The sequence below is a fragment of the Anomaloglossus baeobatrachus genome, chromosome 11, assembly GCF_048569485.1.
Source record: "Anomaloglossus baeobatrachus isolate aAnoBae1 chromosome 11, aAnoBae1.hap1, whole genome shotgun sequence".
Lineage (NCBI taxonomy): Eukaryota > Metazoa > Chordata > Amphibia > Anura > Aromobatidae > Anomaloglossus > Anomaloglossus baeobatrachus.
This window is the reverse complement of record NC_134363.1, coordinates 105642078-105662394: the sequence shown is the minus strand read 5'-3', so window position 1 is coordinate 105662394 and position 20317 is coordinate 105642078. Positions and strand designations below refer to the sequence as shown.

The window sequence follows — 20317 nt, the reverse complement described above, 5'->3', positions numbered from 1 at the left end:
CTTCTCCACCATCCAGACTTCCTGCTTTGCAACCTTTCATCAATTTTTCAATGCCGTCCACATTCAAGGAGATTAGCTACGGCACCATGGGTTCACCATGGGTTGTATACTTCTTTATTATGTGGACAAAGGAACATCAAGATCTCTGGAGATGGACTTTTAAACTTGAGATTGTTGATATTTTTTAACAATTCTGGTTCTCAAGGCCTCAGACATTTCTCTTCTTCTCTTTATGTTCACCATGCTTAGTGTGGCACAATCAGATGCACAATGCACAAATTGAGTCAACTTCTCCCCTATTTATCTGGTTTCAGGTGTGATTTTCATATTGCCCACACCTGTTACTTACCACAGCATCACATGAAAGTTATTTACCCACTATTTTGGAAAAGTGACAACAATTTTGTCCAGCTTATTTTGGGGTTTTTGTGTGAAATTTTGTCCAATCTTCCTTTTTTTTATTATTTTTTTGTGTTGTTCCAATAAAAACAAAGGAAATAAATATGTGTATAACAAAACATGTGTAATTGTAATAATTGCCTGGGAGAAACACTTCATTTTCTGGAACAATTTCAAGGGTGCCAACAGTTTTGAGCATGACTACAGTATATCTGTATGTCCCTGCTGCCAATAACTGGGCTCAGCGATCTTGAAGAGATAAAATGTGCGAGCCCACTAATTGGTTATAGCAGTCAAATGTTCTGCAGGTGTGACATCATGCAGCAGGCTGTCAACAAAAACTGGGAACAGTGGGAAAGGCAGTGCTGGAATGACAGGAGATAATTAACGCTGATTTTATTATTTTTACACACTACAGGCCTATGCAGTAAAAATATTTAACAACCCCATTTAAAGAAACATTTAGATGCAGAATTTTTCTCACAGCAAAAAAAACTGGGAACATATGGAACTAGCCATATAAGCACAGTGCGAAATGTCACACAAGCATAGGTCACACGTCAGACTAGCACAGAGAAACACATCATACAAGTACAGGGCACATGTCACACAATCACAGGGCACATGGCACAAAAGCTTAGGGCAAAGAAGTACATGGCACACATCACACAAGTACAGGGCCCATATCACACACGCACTATGGTACTTATCACACAGGCAGTGTGCAAAGGTCACACAAGCACAGTGCACAGGGTGCATTTCACACAAGCTCAGGGAACATGTTACACAAACACAGAACACATCACACAAGCTCAGGGCGCATGTTACACATAAAGCTGACACCGACAACTTGGTAAACCTGGACAGTTTTAGTGGAAAGTCCTATCCCCCTCACAGCGCTAGTACGCCGATTTTGGAGTGGGTGGAGAGCGGATCTTGAAGGCTCTGTTCTCGTCGGGTGAATTGTCAGGTTGCCTGAAGCTACTCCCTAACCTAGGGTCCACGTACCCCGTCATGCCCTGGTCCCAGCCCGGTGATAGTACAAGGCCACCGGCTGTCCTCCACGACAATACTGTGCCCCTTGTCACGATCCCCTGTGACCGGGGGTCCAGCTCCTACTAGGCTCAGACCACCGTCTGCCACCTAGTTACTTCCAAGGAGCCCAGCTCCTGACCTCCTCTCTCCTTCACTTCCAACACTACACTGGCCTACTCCTGACACTCCTGACCTCCCCTTACCAACCCCCCAAGTGGGCGACCCTATTCCACTTAGGCCGTCCACTGGTGTGTCTGATGGGTGTGGTGCAGAGGGTTCCTAGGATTTTGATTAGCTGGTTTTGGCAACACCAAAAGTTAGGGACCCCTAACTAAGGAGGAGATGGTTATTGCACAGAAGGGCAGATTTCACAGTACCCTGTGATGACCTGATAGGCCAGGGCATCACACAATCACAAAACAACATCAGCCAAGTACAGGGTACTCAAGCACAGGAAACATTTCACACAATCACAGAGCACAGGCCACACAAGCATGGCACACATGTCACACAAGCACACGGTGCATGTCACACACAGGGCACAGGCCACATCAACACAGTGCACATGTCACACAAACATAAGTCATATGTACCTCAAGCACAGGGTACATGTCACTCAGGCACAGTGCACATGTAGCACACAACACACATTGCACAAGTACAGAGCATACATCACAAAAGCACAGCACACGTCACATACAGCGTACACGTCACACAAGCTCAGGGCATACATCACACAGTGCACAACTCACACTCGCACAATGCACACTTCAGACACATGAAAACTAGTATAGTACAAGCAAATACAGTTTACTTGATTTTATTTATTTATGTTACTTACTATGCGCCATTACATTCGCAGCGCTTTACAGACATAATCGCTGTTGCCATTGGGGCTCACAATCTAAATTGCTTATTAGTATGTCTTTGGAGTGTGGGAGGAAACCATAGAACCCGTAGGAGGAAACCCACACAAATATGGGGAGGACATACAAACTCCTTGCATATGTTGTCTTTCAAGGGGTTTATAAATACACTAGAAGGTGGCCCGATTCTACGCATCGGGTATTCTAGAATTTACGTATTGTGTAGTTCATGTATGATTTTTGTTATATATATATATATATATAGATGTTGTTGTGTGTAGTTACCAAGTGTTTGTGTAGGGCGCTGTACATGTTCTGGGTGTTGTCTGGGTGTGACGGGGGGTGAGAGCGGTGTTGTATGTGTGTTGCGTTGTTTGTGGAGCGCTGTGTGTCTGTAGCGTTGTGTGTGTGTTGCGCGGTTTGTGTGTGTGTGGTGTGTTTTGGGGGGAGGTATATTTTGTGCAATGTGTGTGTTGTGCGGTATGTGCGTATATTTGTGTGTGCAGCGTTGTCTGTGTGTGTGGGTGTCTGTGTAGGGCAGTTGTTTGTGGTTCCCAGTGTGTGTGTGTGGTGTGTTGTGCAGTGCGCGCGCGTGTGTGTGTGTGTGTGTTGGGGGGAGGTGTGCACTTCCCATCGTGCTCCATCCCCCATGCAGCGCACTCCCCATCGTGCTCCATTCCCCATGCAGCGCACTCCCCATCGTGCTCCATCCCCTATGCTGCGCACCCCCCATTGTGCTCCATCTCCCATGCTGCGCACTCCCAAACGTGCTCCATCCGCCATGCTGCGCACTCCCAAACGTGCTCCATCCGCCATGCTGTGCACTCCCAAACGTGCTCCATCCGCCATACTCCGCACTCCCCATCGTGCTCCATCCCCCATGCAGCGCACTCCCCATCGTGCTCCATCCCCTATGCTGCGCACCCCCCATCGTGCTCCATCTCCCATGCTGCGCACTCCCAAACGTGCTCCATTCGCCATGCTGCGCACTCCCAAACGTGGTCCATCCGCCATGCTGCGCACTCCCAAACGTGCTCCATCCGCCATGCTGCGCACTCCCAAACGTGCTCCATCCGCCATGCTGCGCACTCCCAAACGTGGTCCATCCGCCATGCTGCGCACTCCCAAACGTGCTCCATCCGCCATGCTGCGCACTCCCAAACGTGCTCCATCCGCCATGCTGCGCACTCCCAAACGTGCTCCATCCGCCATGCTGCGCACTCCCAAACGTGCTCCATCCGCCATGCTGCGCACTCCCAAACGTGGTCCATCCGCCATGCTGCGCACTCCCAAACGTGCTACATCCCCCATGCTGCGCACCCCCCATCGTGCTCCATCCCCCATGCTGCACCAGCATCAGCCTCTCTACCCGCAGCATCAGCCTCCCTGCCCGCAGCATCAGCCTCTCTCCTCCCAGCATCAGCCTCTCTACCCGCAGCATCAGCCTCTCTACCCGCAGCATCAGCCTCTCTCATCCCAGCATCAGCCTCTCTGTCCCCAGCATCAGCCTCTCTGTCCCCAGCATCAGCCTCTCTCATCCCAGCATCAGCCTCTCTCATCCCAGCATCAGCCTCTCTCCTCCCAGCATCAGCCTCTCTGTCCCCAGCATCAGCCTCTCTCATCCCAGCATCAGCCTCTCTCCTCCCAGCATCAGCCTCTCTGTCCCCAGCATCAGCCTCTCTCATCCCAGCATCAGCCTCTCTCCTCCCAGCATCAGCCTTTTCTGTCCCCAGCTGATGCCTTTTCGGTCCCCAGCATCAGCCTCTCTCCTCCCAGCCTACCCCAGCCTCAGCCTCCCCCAGCATCAGCCTCTCTTCTCTCAGCCTCCCCATCCCAGCCTTCCCCAGGATCAGCCTCTCTCCTCCCAGCCTCCTCCAGCACGCCGTGCTCCTCTGCTGACACTCACAGATCCGATCGCATACACTCACACACACTCACACACACCCGATCGCATACACTCACACATACCCGATCGCATACACTCACACACACCCGATCGCATACACTCACACACACTCGATCGCATACACTCACACACACACACATTGACGATATTGCACATACGCGCTCATACTCACAACATCCGGAGATACCACATGCTTCTGGCCATGTGATCCTCCGGCAGGTCCTGGAAGCTCACAGCACAATATCGCCGCCGAGAAGCAAGCGATATCCCAGGATGTTGTGAGTATGTGGATGCGATGTGATGTGTGTGTGAGAGTGAGTGTGATCTGATGTGTGTGTGTGTGTGTGTGTGTGCTGTTATGTGTGTGCGTGTGTGTATTTTCCGCCGCTGCAGGACCTTGATGCGCTGGTAACTATGCTACCATGGTTACCAGCGCATCTCGTCCCCCGCTCGCACGGGAGCCCACACCAGCATACGCCGGCCAGCCCCAGCAATGCGAGGGTATGTGTCGGCTGGTTTGGCGGCGTACGCTGATGTGGGCTCCCAGGGGTACAGTAATCACCTGGTAGTCGGGGCCAGAGCTAGCGGGCATTGCGTGAGGGGGGCGGGGCGTGGCCGAGTTGCCAATGCCTGCAGGGTGCCGGGGCGAGAGGCCAATCTGTGGGGGGGGCGGAGCCTGGGCGAGCGGCCGGCCAATCCGTGTGGGGGCGCAGCCTGGGCGAGCGGGCAATCCGTGCGGGGGGGCGGGGCCATGGCGAGCCCAGCGGCCAATCAGCTTTGTGTCACCATAAGGACACAATTTTGGAGCAAGACAGACAGACAGACAGACAGATAGACAGACAGACAGACAGACAGAATAAGGCAATTATATACAGTTAGGTCCAGAAATATTTGGACAGTGACACAATTTTCGCGAGTTGGGCTCTGCATGCCACCACATTGGATTTGAAATGAAACCTCTACAACAGAATTCAAGTGCAGATTGTAACGTTTAATTTGAAGGTTTGAACAAAAATATCTGATAGAAATTGTAGGAATTGTACACATTTCTTTACAAACACTCCACATTTTAGGAGGTCAAAAGTAATTGGACAAATAAACCAAACCCAAAATGGTTTGCATCTAGATGTGAACCCTTTGTATTTACTTTCATGGAGTCTTCTCTTTACTGTTGACTTAGAGACAGATACACCTACTTCACTGAGAGTGTTCTGGACTTCAGTTGATGTTGTGAATGGGTTCTTCTTCACCAAAGAAAGTATGCGGCGATCATCCACCACTGTTGTCATCCGTGGACGCCCAGGCCTTTTTGAGTTCCCAAGCTCACCAGTCAATTCCTTTTTTCTCAGAATGTACCCGACTGTTGATTTTCCTACTCCAAGCATGTCTGCTATCTCTCTGATGGATTTTTTTCTTTTTTTTCAGCCTCAGGATGTTCTGCTTCACCTCAATTGAGAGTTCCTTAGACCGCATGTTGTCTGGTCACAGCAACAGCTTCCAAATGCAAAACCACACACCTGTAATCAACCCCAGACCTTTTAACTACTTCATTGATTACAGGTTAACGAGGAAGACGCCTTCAGAGTTAATTGCAGCCCTTAGAGTCCCTTGTCCAATTACTTTTGGTCCCTTGAAAAAGAGGAGGCTATGCATTACAGAGCTATGATTCCTAAACCCTTTCTCCGATTTGGATGTGAAAACTCTCATATTGCAGCTGGGAGTGTGCACTTTCAGCCCATATTATATATATAATTGTATTTCTGAACATGTTTTTGTAAACAGCTAAAATAACAAAACTTGTGTCACTGTCCAAATATTTCTGGACCTAACTGTATATAGATTATAAACACATCCGCAAATCTTCACTGTTATAAGTACTTACCACCTCCAATGCTCATCCCCCAGAAGATCAATCCCACAGATGAATGGTTGCAACCATGACCGTTAAGATCAGCCCCATGGTTGTTAAAGTCCTCCCCATTGTGGACTATAAGCTATATCTCATTGAAATATATTTGTGTCTCTAAGTCCCCTCCTGAACGTTTGTGTAGCTGCATCTGATATAAATAGTCAGAGAGCAGTTTCTCTGCCTGCACTAACTACAGGCAGAGGCCACAGTACACACAAGTGGTGAGACATGAAGATTGTGGACTGGAGCAGCCCTAAGTATGTCTCCACAGGATGTCTGATGGCCAGTATCCCACATGAAGACGTATCTGTTTGCATGATATTAACAAGTGTAGGTGGATCAAAACAGGTGAGGTCAGTAGCAGCGCGGTCCACCTGGAATTTGACCAGTCAGGCAGATGGCAAGTCTTGGTCTGCTTTGATTTTTTAGACATTCTGTACATCCATTCATTAAATGGACAGCCTATTGATTTGAAAAGGAAATGTGTAATGCTTATTTGCCCCTTAGAATGGCATTGCAAAGCAACTGAAGACTTGAGGCAGATTTAGCCACCGATTCCAACTGATCTATGGGTGTCTCACCTCCGGGATTCCCATTAATCAACTTAACAGTTTAACAAAAATTGGTGAAAGCTACAGCCGCGTAACTTGTAGTTGGGCCCCAATGAATGATTTACATCAGGGCTCCCAACTATGATGAGTCTTTATTAGTATTGCTCTTCTCAAATGAGCCAAATAGATGTTGTGGGATCTCTTTCCCCCTAGGCTCCAAGGTCCTAAGTATGGCTGCAAACCCAACATCCGTTATAATAACGTCCATAATAACATTTTTGCAATGCAAACAGTCTATTTTTAAGAAGTTCTCCCACAATTACTGATTTTCTTGTCTGCTATATCACATAAAAAAATAACAGTTTTTAGATGGAATCATGTATAAAAACAACTCTGTGTGTAGACTGTGCATGGTGCCCTCCACTTGTGATACCATTTTCAGAATGTGAGCCTAAAGTGGTATGTGCTAGAGGACACATATGGGAAAATTATAACCCAGGTGATCACCCACCTAAAAATCGTATTAAGTGTATAGCACTTCCATCAGTAGGGGCATATACATAATGTAAAAGTGATCTGTTGTGTTTTCTGTGTTGGTTGTCTATGCAGCTACTTGCAGTTGTTTATTTACATCAGATTGCTTACCATGTCCTCCTAAACACTTCTCTTGTCTTAAAAGGAACCCATATCCCTGTGGGCATCTCACCAAGTGAAGCTTTCGTGGCTGGTATGGTAAAGAAGATGTATCAGCAAATGCTATGCTTGGTGTCACTCCATGAGCCTCATACATATCCCATGCAGATGAATCCAGAACTAGGAGGACTACTCGAGAGCCACTTTGATGTAACTATAAAAAACAAAACACATTTTTGTACACATCTTTATGCTGTGCTCACATTGACATATTACAATCATACAACATAATGTGGGGAAAATAAGTATTTGATACACTGCCGATTGTGCACGTTTTCCCACCTACAAAGAATGGAGTGATCTGTAATTTTTATCGCAGGTACACATCAACTGGGACAGACAGAATCCCCCCAAAGAATCCAGAAAATCACATTGTATGATTTTTAAATAATTAATTTACATTTTATTGCATGAAATAAGTATTTGATGCAATAAAAAACCCCAGAACTTAATATTTGGTACAGAATCCTTTGTTTGCAGTTACAGAGGTCAGACATTTGCTGTTTTTCTTGACCAGGTTTGCACACAGTGCAGCAGGGAGTTTGGCCCACTCCTCCATACAGATCTTCTCCAGATCTTTCAGGTTTAAGGGCTGTCACTGGGCAACATTGAGTTTCAGCTCCCGCCAATGATTTTTTATTGGGTTCAGATCTGGAGACAGGCTAGGCAAATCCAGGACCTTGAAATGTTTCTTGCGGAGCCACTCCTTAGTTGCCCTTCCTGTGTTTTTTGGGTCATTGACATGCTGGAAGACCCAGCCACGACCCATATTCAATGCACTTAGTGAGGGAAGGAAAATGTTGGCCAAAATCTCGCGATATGTGACCCCATCCACCTCCCTTCAATATGGTGCAGTTGTCTTGTCCCTTTTGCAGAAAAGCACCCCCAAAGTATGATGTTTCCACCCCAAAGCTTCATGGTTGGGACGATGTTATTGGGGTTGTACTTATCCTTCTTTCTCCAAAAACGACGAGTTGAGTTGATACCAAAAAATTCTATTTTGGTCTCATCTGACCAAATGACCTTCTACTATGCCTCTACCATGGTCTTTGGCAAAATTCAAATGGGCCTGGACTTGTGATGGTCTGAGCAGGGGGATCTTGCGTGTCCTGCAGATTTTTAATCTATGATGGCATAGTGTGTTACAAACTTTAATCTTTCAGACTGTGGTCCCAGCTCTCTTCAGATCATTGGCCAGCTGTTACCGTGTAGTTCTGGGCTAATTCCTGACCTTTTTCAGTATCATTCTTACCTCACTAGGCGATAACTTGCATGGAGCCTTAGATAAAGTAAGATTGAAAGTCATCTTGTGTTTCTTCCACTTTCTAATAATTGCGCCAATAGTAGTTGCCTTCTCACCAAGCTGCTTGCCTACTGTTCTGTACAGGTCTACAAGTTTGTCTCTGGTGTCCTTAGACAGCTCTTTGATCTTAGCCATGGCAAAGAGGTTGGAGTGTGATTGAATGTGTGGACAGGTGTCTTTTATACAAATAACGAGCTCAAACAGGTGCAATTATTACAAGTAATGAGTGCAGAGTAAGTGGGCTTCTTAAGAAAAAAAAATGGGTCTGTGAGAGTCAAAATTCTTGCTGGTTGTTAGGTAATAAAATACTTATTTTATGCAATAAAATGCAAACTAATTAGTAAAAAATCATACAATGTGGTTTTCTGGATTTTTTTCTATTCTGTCTGTCACAGTTGAAGTGTACCAATGATAAAAATTACAGACCTCTCCATTCTTTGTAGGTGGGAAAACTTGCAAAATCAGCAGTGTATCAAAATACTTACCGTATTTCACCACTGTATAATAACAAAAACATCTGTTGGACATTGCAAACAAAGATATGAACTGTGTCAAATGCACATTAATAGGAGTATCAGTTGTAAATTGCATAGTAAACTAAATACATATCTTTCTAGGGGTCTTAAGGGCACTTTACACACAGCGTCATCGCTAACGATGTCGCTGGTGAAATCACCCACTCTCGTCGGTTGTGCGTCACGGGCAAATCGCTGCCCGTGGCACACAACATCACTAGGAACCGTCACATGTACTTACCTGCCTAGCGACGTCGCTGTGGCCGGCGAACCGCCTCCTTTCTAAGGGGGCGGTTTGTGCGGCGTCACAGTGACGTCACTAAGCGGCCGCCCAATAGATGTGGAGGGGTGGAGATGAGCTGGCCGAACATCCCACCCACCTCCTCCTTCCTCATTGCCGGCGGCCGCAGGTAAGGTGAGGTTCCTGTTTCCCGAGGTGTCACACATAACGATGTGTGCTGCCGCAGGAACAACAAACAACCTGCGTCCTGCAACAGCAACTGTGAGGTAAATCCAGAGATGACAATGAATTATGATCCAGTCACTCCTGACAGGACATCCCCCCTCTCTTCTTCACACATCACCGGAATCCTTTGATGACTAGAGTCAAGAGAAAAGTGTCACATCTCAGTCACACAGCAGAGGCAATCTCCTGTGATATGGAGATTAGATGAGCTGTGAACAATGGACACAGGATGACCCCCTGCCATGACCCTGTAACAGGAGTTTGTATCTCATTACCAGGCTTTGGAAGCCACCAGACAGAAAGACTCCGGTAAAATATGGTTAATATCTCGCAAGCCGTATGTCCGATAAATATGGCAACCATAAAGATGGTGTCTCCTCATGCGGATGATGCTGGCACACCTTTTTTATGGGCGTGGGACCTCGGGAAGTACCCCAGGCGTGATATCGGCCAGTGGGGAACTAGCAGACAAGCCATGAGTCCTCTCATTCTGCAGCTAAATTCATAACTGTCACAATGAGAGCATTGGCGTCCGCCTACAACGTTCCCAGGCAAAGTTATGGCCAATATCCCCTTTTTGGATATTATCCTGATTCCAGCCAGGGGTGGAGCAGTGCTCCCTCTGAGGTCACTAAGGTAAGAGGGGACAGGAATTAAGCCAGGATTGATAACCACAGTTCGGACATTTTAGCTTCTTCTTTGCTCGGGGGCCTGGTCGGGAAAGACCTGTGAGGGAGTTCCGGAAATCTGGTCTAACAGCGCCCCCCTGTGGCCAGATGCACAAGGTAACTGCTTGAATTGTATGCCTGCTTGTAATCCATATCTTGCTTGTAACTGTACTCTGACATAACTGTATATTCTGTAGATTCCCTATTGTATATATTGTAGTTCTAGTGTTCCTTAGGCTGATTAAATTATATAATTAATCTTGGGCTATTCTGTTATCTCGATCTTGAATCCCACGTCCGTGTGTTCGGCTTAATAGTTACCGCAAATCGGTTGGTGGCAGCGAGTTTGTGCCAAGGATCATTGTGGGGCAGCCGGTGAGATTTGGGAAGGATTATATATATTCCGTCCGTGGAGGTCGAGGGAATATATACCCTACTCTCACCGGGAGCCCTTCAAGTATCGGCAATAGCGGCCTCCTTGCTTATTGTCGGGCAATTCCATAATTGGCCGGACTATAAGAGGGGCGCTAGAGAGTGTGTCACGTGCTCTGTCTGTCAGTTCGGGAGGTATAAAGGAGGGGTGTGACGCCCGCTTGTTACCCCCCGATCGTGACAGCAACGATAATTGTGATTAGAACGACGCGTCAACGATCAACGATAAGGTAAGTAATTTTGATCGTTAACGATCGTTAACGGTCGTTTGTGCATTTCACACGCATTTCACACGCAACAACGTCGCTAACGAGGCCGGATGTGCGTCACGAACTCCGTGACCCCAACGACATCTCGTTAGCGATGTCGTTGCGTGTAAAGCGCCCTTTAGACCTTATAAAATGTGTTACTTTAGTTAATTTGGAGATTGTTTCTATCCCTTTCTTCCAAGTGATAGCAATTATCTCACCCAAGGAAGCACTGTGAAGGAAGTCTATAATTCAAAGCGCATTCATGCATCTGCATGCTCACATATAGTTAGGTCCAGAAATATTTGGACAGTGACACAATTTTCGCGAGTTGGGCTCTGCATGCCATCACATTGGATTTGAAATGAAACCTCTACAACAGAATTCAAGTGCAGATTGTAACGTTTAATTTGAAGGTTTGAACAAAAATATCTGATAGAAATTGTAGGAATTGTGCACATTTCTTTACAAACACTCCACATTTTAGGAGGTCAAAAGTAATTGGACAAATAAACCAAACCCAAACAAAATATTTTTATTTTCAATATTTTGTTGCGAATCCTTTGGAGGCAATCACTGCCTTAAGTCTGGAACCCATGGACATCACCAAACGCTGGGTTTCCTCCTTCTTAATGCTTTGCCAGGCCTTTACAGCCGCAGCCTTCAGGTCTTGCTTGTTTGTGGATCTTTCCGTCTTAAGTCTGGATTTAAGCAAGTGAAATGCATGCTCAATTGGGTTAAGATCTGGTGATTGACTTGGCCATTGCAGAATGTTCCACTTTTTTGCACTCATGAACTCCTGGGTAGCTTTGGCTGTATGCTTGGGGTCATTGTCCATCTGTACTATGAAGCGCCGTTCGATCAACTTTGCGGCATTTGGCTGAATCTGGGCTGAAAGTATATCCCGGTACACTTCAGAATTCATCCGGCTACTCTTGTCTGCTGTTATGTCATCAATAAACACAAGTGACCCAGTGCCATTGAAAGCCATGCATGCCCATGCCATCACGTTGCCTCCACCATGTTTTACAGAGGATGTGGTGTGCCTTGGATCATGTGCCGTTCCCTTTCTTCTCCAAACTTTTTTCTTCCCATCATTCTGGTACAGGTTGATCTTTGTCTCATCTGTCCATAGAATACTTTTCCAGAACTGAGCTGGCTTCAAGAGGTGTTTTTCAGCAAATTTAACTCTGGCCTGTCTATTTTTGGAATTGATGAATGGTTTGCATCTAGATGTGAACCCTTTGTATTTACTTTCATGGAGTCTTCTCTTTACTGTTGACTTAGAGACAGATACACCTACTTCACTGAGAGTGTTCTGGACTTCAGTTGATGTTGTGAACGGGTTCTTCTTCACCAAAGAAAGTATGCGGCGATCATCCACCACTGTTGTCATCCGTGGACGCCCAGGCCTTTTTGAGTTCCCAAGCTCACCAGTCAATTCCTTTTTTCTCAGAATGTACCCGACTGTTGATTTTGCTACTCCAAGCATGTCTGCTATCTCTCTGATGGATTTTTTCTTTTTTTTCAGCCTCAGGATGTTCTGCTTCACCTCAATTGAGAGTTCCTTAGACCGCATGTTGTCTGGTCACAGCAACAGCTTCCAAATGCAAAACCACACACCTGTAATCAACCCCAGACCTTTTAACTACTTCATTGATTACAGGTTAATGAGGGAGATGCCTTCAGAGTTAATTGCAGCCCTTAGAGTCCCTTGTCCAATTACTTTTGGTCCCTTTAAAAAGAGGAGGCTATGCATTACAGAGCTATGATTCCTAAACCCTTTCTCCGATTTGGATGTGAAAACTCTCATATTGCAGCTGGGAGTGTGCACTTTCAGCCCATATTATATATATAATTGTATTTCTGAACATGTTTTTGTAAACAGCTAAAATAACAAAACTTGTGTCACTGTCCAAATATTTCTGGACCTAACTGTAGTCCTGTCTCCTGACGTTGCTCCACTGTGTAGAATAGACAGGACTACGTGCAAGCACACATTCGCATAAACACACTTTGCTAAATATACAAGTAATTGCTAATGAAAAGCCATCAAAAAGTGTTCACGTAATTAGGGAAATAAAACAGGTGTACTGTATGGTTTTAATTTTGAAGAATTAATGGCCCATCATCTACTAGAAGTTAAAAAATATCCCTTTTTGGAGATCCACAACTACTTTGCTATCACAAACTGATTAGATAATTATAAAGGCTTTTTATTGAGCCATTCTGTTTTGAATGTGAAAGTGGTTTGTTGTTATTAACCCTTTTAAAAAATGAATCCTATTTTGAGAGCTGTTTATTGACGGTGCAAAAATGTAAGAGTACGCTTCCCAGCATCAGTAGTACTGTCTAGCACTATAAGGCCTGTTTCACACATCAGTGAAAAACACAGACGTTTTTCACTGACGTGTTAAAAATGCATCTGTCACTCCGTGTGACGTGATTCACGGCACACATGGGTTCCATATGTGCTATCCGTGATCCATCATTTGTGATAGCACATAATAATATAATAATAATATTTATTCATTTATATAGCGCTATTAATCGCACAGCACTTTACATACATTGGCAACACTGTCCCCATTGGGGCTCACAATCTAGAGTCCCTATCAGTATGTCTTTGGTGTGTGGGAGGAAACTGGAGAGCCCGGGGAAACCCACACAAACATGGGGAGAACATACAAACTCCTTGCAGATGTTGTCCTTGGTGGGATTTGAACCCAGGACCCCAGCGCTGCAAGGCTGCAGTGCTAACCACTGAGCCACCGTGCTGCCAGCAAATGAAGGTATACTCATCTGTCCCCGCTCCTGCTCTCCGTGGTGCTGAACTCTTCGGCTCTGCTGTGTTTCCGGCGACCGCTGACCCTGCTGGAGCTACTTCCGTGTCGCAGTGCAGCGGTTAAATGCATATTCATGAAAAAAAGCAGTTGACCTGGTAGCAGCAGAGAGTAGCGGCTGGAGACAGCGTGGCTGGAGAAGGTGAGCATCAAAAGCTTTTTATTTTCAATATATGTGTTTTTCTGGTTAGTATTTGTGCTGCACCAGCAGCGGATCGAACCGCTCAGATCTAGGGGTAGTGTTCGTTCGTGGCTCGAGGGTCTCCGGACCCGGGGGCTCAGGGGCCACACTCTAAAGTAAATAGGGAGGATATTTACTAGGGGGTTATAGTTCGTGACGGCATCCGTGGTGTGCGGTAACTGGGAGTACCATCGCTACCGTTGGGAGATCCCGGGTTAATGGAGTGGAGTAGCAAGGTGTCATTGCCCTCCACGGGTAGGGGTAGGCCCCGGGACTCTGGATGATGCTACTGGGTGCCGTGATGGAGAAATCACTCAGGTACTCACTCAGCCAAAAAGCAGACGCTGACAACAGGGTAAACTAAGTCTCTGGGTGCCGCTGCCTCTCAAAGGGGAGCTCGTCCGGGTCCCATCCCCTGCAGTGCTGCCTGATGATCCGTGACCTGCCTCCTGGCACAAAGTTTAAATTCACTGTAGTGGTCCAGTAGTCTGAAACTTGCCGGGCCCCGCTCCCCACTGTGGCTAAGTGTGGGAGCTTGCTCTCAGGACTCATGCTTGGGATTTTAGTGGGCTGCTTGTATGGAAGGCCCTATCCCCCTCGTTGCGCTAGTGCCCAGATTCTGGAGCTAATGGGAACAGTCCATAAAGGCTCCGTTTTCCGCAGGTTAATTGCCGGGTTGCCTGAAGCTTCTCCCCGACCTAGGGTCCATGTACCCCACCGTGCCTTTCGTCCCGGACCGGTGATGGGACCGTCCTCTTTGACAGGTCCAGGCACCTAGCCTCAATCCCCTGCGACCGGGGATCTGACTCCTCTAGGTCCAGACCACCGTCTGCAACCTAGTCAGCTTCTCCTGGGAGCCACCCTCCACTACTTCACTACTCCACTTCACTACTCCACTTCACTACTGCTTCACTACACTCCTCACCTCCCCTTCCTGACCACTAGGTGGGTGACCCTATTCCGCTCAAGCCGCCCACTGGTGTGTCAGGTGGGTGTGGTGCAGGGTGTATCTAGGATTTGATTTGCTGTTGGAGGCAGCACTGCAAGATGGGGACCCAGAACCATGAGGGATTTGAATACTGCACTAAAGAGAAAGATCGTGCAGTACCCTATGAAGACCTGATAGTCCAGGGGCGTCACATATTTCATGGATCACACCATAGTGTGGTCCGTTTGACATCAGTGATGTCAGAAAAAAGTGGACATGTCTTCATGCGGGGCACACGGACATGTGTGGCACCCTGGCCTAGCCAGGTCGTCACAAATAACATACAAACACGCCCACCCCCATTAGACAGGGACACCAGCCAAACAAAAACCCTTGTTGCCTCCCTCCAGTGTCTGATGTCCACACCAGGTGGGGCGGAGCTAAGCAGTTGGCCCCACCCACCGAGGAGTTCACAGGCCTGGAGGCGGGAAAAGTGACAGTTGAGTTTTAGGAGTCGAAGTGAGAGGAACAAACACTTGGGTGTCTGGGTTTGTGGCCCAGGCACTGACAGCAAGGTTGGCAGACGGTGGTGGGCGTCTGCAGGAGTGGTGGAGCAACGCGGAACCGTAGGACCGGGGTCGGGCGACGGCCCGCCGGTACCGACCGGGGAGCGAAGTGAAGCCAGCATATACAGGCAGGGCCATCGGACCCCGACCAGGCTTGGAGTCGCCGACAATAGTCAGATCCGAATGTGACTGGAACCCCAGGGGTTTCACAACAGCAAAAGTCCCGATTGAAGGCAACCGCCCACACAGTGAGGGTATACAGCTACCGCCTAAGGCTAGAGACCCAAGGGCCAGCACCTGCGGGCAAACGGGCTCCTCCGGTACCCATACACTGGGGAGCAGACTACCGTTGGGAATCCATAGTAGTCAGAAAGAGAACATCAAGGTGCAGGGAAAGACAGCCACCATCACCTGTCCGAGGAGAAGCACTGCAGCCGGCTGCGGGACCCGTCCATCCAGCCGTTTGGTTTACCGAGGACTTTGTACCTTTCTTGACAGCTGCTCCCTACCATCACTCCCGGGATCCCCGTCACCAGCAGCGGTGGTGCCCATCTTCACCACGACCCATGGGTGGCGTCACGGACTAAATCCCCCAAACCAACCACCCCTTTCACTCACGGACGAGGAGCGCCACTCGAGTCCCCGGATCTGGCTCACCGCTCGAGCCACCAAGCAGCAGCAGCAGCTGCAGCAGTGCCGGACCCGAGCGTTAGCGAGAGCACAGCAGCGACAGCGTCCTCCCCGCCCGCGACACATGCGTGTATGCCGCTCAGAGACACGGTCAGTGAAAAATCACTGATGTGTGTGCAGATCTATTGATTTTAATGAGTCTACGTATGTCCGTGATTCTGGTATGTATAAAAACTGTCACATACGTACCAGAATCACTGACATGTGAAAGAGGCCTAAGACACAGTTAGTGTGTGGCTGTGTAATGGCTGTGGCACTACAGAGAGATAAGACGGGCAAACTATAAAATACTTGGAAGTTTCGGGTCGGCAATGGCAGCCCCAACAGTAGCTGGACTACAATATACATTGGGAGTAGATGGCCAACAGAATGTCGATTGGCGCTAATAGCAGCAAAATAGTGTAGACTACAGCCCACAGACAGACAGGAAGGCGGATAACTTGGTCTGCTTTGGTGTAACAAATCTACCAGCCGTGCTGAACACCCTCTCTGATACTACATTAGGACTGGACATTATAGTACTCCCATAGCAAACTGGGCTAGATATTGCCACTGGTCCAATTTCTTGACCCAGAAACCTATAGGATCAGGGCTGAGTATCTGTTTGAGAAAGGGTATAGTCTAGGTGGGACTGAAACTGAATGTTCACGTGGTGCAACTCTGTTTGCTGATGTGTATCAGTTTTTGCACATGCAGATCAACAATCTTTTCCATCATGTCATATTTAGATATTGTGATTGGTGCTGACGCCTCGGTTATTCATAAAATTGTTAATTTGGCAAAAGACAATTGCATTTACAGAATTCAAAGAATTTGGTTTTGAAAATTCTAATTTGGTGCTTTCTGATACTGTTTCTCAGGGGCTAAACACTTGGGCAAGTATGGACACTGCAGGGAGCACAGAGTGTACATGTGAAGTGTGCAAAAGCTTCACCAATTAAGTAAATTATATTTTCTCATTAATACGCCAATTCCCCTGCCTCCCAAAAAGTATTAATAAGTTTTAAAAAATTGAACATTTTTGGGCAGAAAATTGAATTTAGGCATGCAAAGAATTTTGGTTTATTAATCTTACAAATTATTTTTCCCTTTATGACTTGCTCATCATAGGGGTTACGCACAAGGAGAAGTAGTGACTCTGCAGGGAGCCCATAGTGGTCACCTGGTCCCACAGTGCAAAAGTTACACCAATTAGCGAACACAGATTTTCCTGCTAATATGCTAAAGCCATTCACCAAAAATGTCTTAATAATTTTAGAAAAAAATAATCTGTAAATATATGTTTCCTAAGCATTTACAATAGTCCCTTAGTCTGGTTCAGTAGGCTATGCATTCATGGGGAAGACTGCTGACTTGACAGATGTCCAGAAGGCACTCACTGACATACTCCATAAGGAGGTTAAGCCACAAAAGGTAAAGACGCTGGCTCTTCACAGAGTGCTATATCCAAGCATATTAATGGAAAGTTGACTGGAAGGGAAAAGTGTGGTATAAAAAGGTGCACAAGCAACCAGGATATATCCAGGACATGGGCTACAACTGTTGCATTCCTTGTCAAGCCACTCATAATGCCAGAAGCGTCTACCTGGGTAAAGGAGAAAAAGAACTGGACTGACACTCATAGGTCCAAGGTGTTGTTTTCAGATGAAAGTAAATTTTGCATTTCATTTGGAAATCAAAGTCCCAGAGTCTGGAGGAAGAGTGGAGAGGCCACAATCCAAGCTGCTTGAGGACTAGTGTGAAGTTTCCGCAATCAGTGATGGTTTGGGGATCCATGTCATCTGCTGGTGTAGGTCCACTGAGTTTTATCAAAACCAAAGTCAGCGCAGCCATCTACCAGGAAATTTTACAGCACTTCATGCTTCCATCTGCCGACAATACCTGGTTTAATAACAACAGCATCACTGTACTTGATTGGCCAGGAAACTCGTCTAACCTAAACCCCATAGAGAATCTACGGGGTATTGTCAAGAAGAGGAAGATGAGAGACATCAGCTGCAGCAGCGCCGGACCCGAGCGTTAGCGAGAGCGCAGCGGCGGCGTCCTCCCCGCCCGCGACACTTATATAATATTCAAATTTTCTGAGATAATGACTGTTGGGTTTTCATTGGCTGTAAACCATAATCATCAACATTAACAGAAATAAACATTTGAAATAGATCACTCTGTAATGACTACTGCAATAAATTAACTCTCAGATGATATTCTAATTTATTATTGAGATGCACATTTATTTATTGAGCGTGCGAGGTACTGAAGTAAAGTATGCGGGGTTTGAAGATAAGTGTGGCATAGTTTAAACACAATTACATAGTTTGACACAAGAACATTATACAGAATATTTGAATTTTGAACGTTTGAATTTATCCTTATACGTTTCCCATTGTTTTGTTTTTTTTTCTGTTTTTCTACTATAACGTTTATCCTCATTTAATAGGTGTTCCATGGACAATGCTACGAGGTGTGTATCTTGTCAGATGTATGCATGCCTTGAGCAGCCGTTTGAGGGTGAATATGTCTGCACTCGATGCAAGCATGTTGCGTATATGGAAGCCAAGGTAACTGATCTAAATAAGCAGCTTGCAACACTCAGGGGCATTGCAAACCTGGAGAGGAGTTTAGAGCTCACTGAGCTTTATCTGGCTGGGGCCAGTGATATGGAGGAGGGTGGAGGTGTAGAAGATCAGGACCCAGAGGTAGGTAGTTGGGTAACAGTCAAAAAAAGAGGTAGGGGGAAAAGTGTCAGGGAGCCTAGTCCTGACCTGGCGCAACCTAGTAAATATGCCTGTTTGGCTGATATTAGGAATGAAGGGCCAGGACTAGGCTCACTACAGCAGGACGTTGCTCCTAGCAACCATGAAAACAACTGCGGTAAGAAGGAGGGAAATAGGAGTGCAGCAAAGCCCAGACAGATGTTGGTGGTAGGGGACTCTATAATTAGGCGGACAGACAGGGTCATCTGTCGCCGAGACCGTGAATGCCAAACAGTGTGTTGTCTGTCGGGTGCTCGGGTTCGGCATATTGCGGATCGGATAGACAGATTGCTGGGTGGGGCTGGGGAAACCCCAGCAGTCATGGTGCACATTGGTACTAATGACAAAGTTAGAGGCAGGTGGAAGGTCCTTAAAAATGATTACAGGGAACTAGGAGAGAAGCTGAAGTCCAGGACCTCCAAGGTGGTGTTTTCAGAAATACTACAGTGGCTTAGAAATTGGTGCAGGAAAGAAGGGTTCGGGTTCATGGAGAACTGGGCTGACTTCTCAGACGGCTACAGGCTCTACAGTAGGGACGGGCTGCACCTCAATGGGGAAGGTCCAGCTGTGCTGGGGGAGAAAATGGTCAGAAGGATGGAGGAGCTTTTAAACTAGGATCTGGGGGAGGAAGGGAAGTGGAGCAAAAAAGGGGATAGATAGAGCAGATAGAGACAGGGAGACGGCAGGGGTCAATGAAGGATTAGGGGGGATGGGACATGCAAGGAATGTAGGGAGGCTAGGAGTAATAAAGGTGTTAATGTCTACTGGCAAATGCAAGAAGTCTTGCAAACAAAAGGAATGAATTGGAGACTCTTATGTCAACCATGGATTATGATGTGGTGGGCATTACGGAAACCTGGCTGGATGAAAGCCATGACTGGGTGACAAACATACAGGGTTAGAGTACATTTAGGAGGGACAGGAAAGACAAAAAAGGTGGTGGGGTGTGTATATTTATCAAATCTAACCTAAAACCTGTGTTGAATGATGACATTGCGGGGAACTGCAACAATGTAGAGTCAGTATGGGTAAATGTACATGGGAAGGGGAATAATGGAAAAATGCTAATTGGAGTTTGCTATAAGCCTCCTAACATACCTGAACAAATAGAGGGTGAAATGCTGGAACAAATTGAAAAGGCAGCTAATAATAATAATCGGGTTCTTATTATGGGGGATTTCAACTATCCAGACATACAATGGGACATAGAATCTTCTGGTTCTGCTAAAAGCTGTAAGTTCTTATCTACCATTCAAGACCATTTCCTCTCTCAGATGGTAGATGAACCGACGAGGGGAGATAATTTGCTAGATCTGGTCCTGTCAAATAGACCGGAGACAATTTCAGATCTACAGGTCCGGGAGC

The 20317-nt window shown here is 46.7% G+C and overlaps 1 protein-coding gene across 1 annotated transcript in view; it reads right to left on the bottom strand.

The window, feature by feature from the left end:
* NHERF4 (NHERF family PDZ scaffold protein 4) overlaps positions 1 to 20317 on the bottom strand; it is a 131586-nt gene that overhangs the window by 29008 nt on the left and 82261 nt on the right. The window contains exon 7 of the mRNA XM_075327664.1: positions 7312 to 7513. Coding sequence (XP_075183779.1) covers positions 7312 to 7513 — 202 coding nt within the window. The remainder of the gene's footprint in view (positions 1 to 7311; positions 7514 to 20317) is intronic.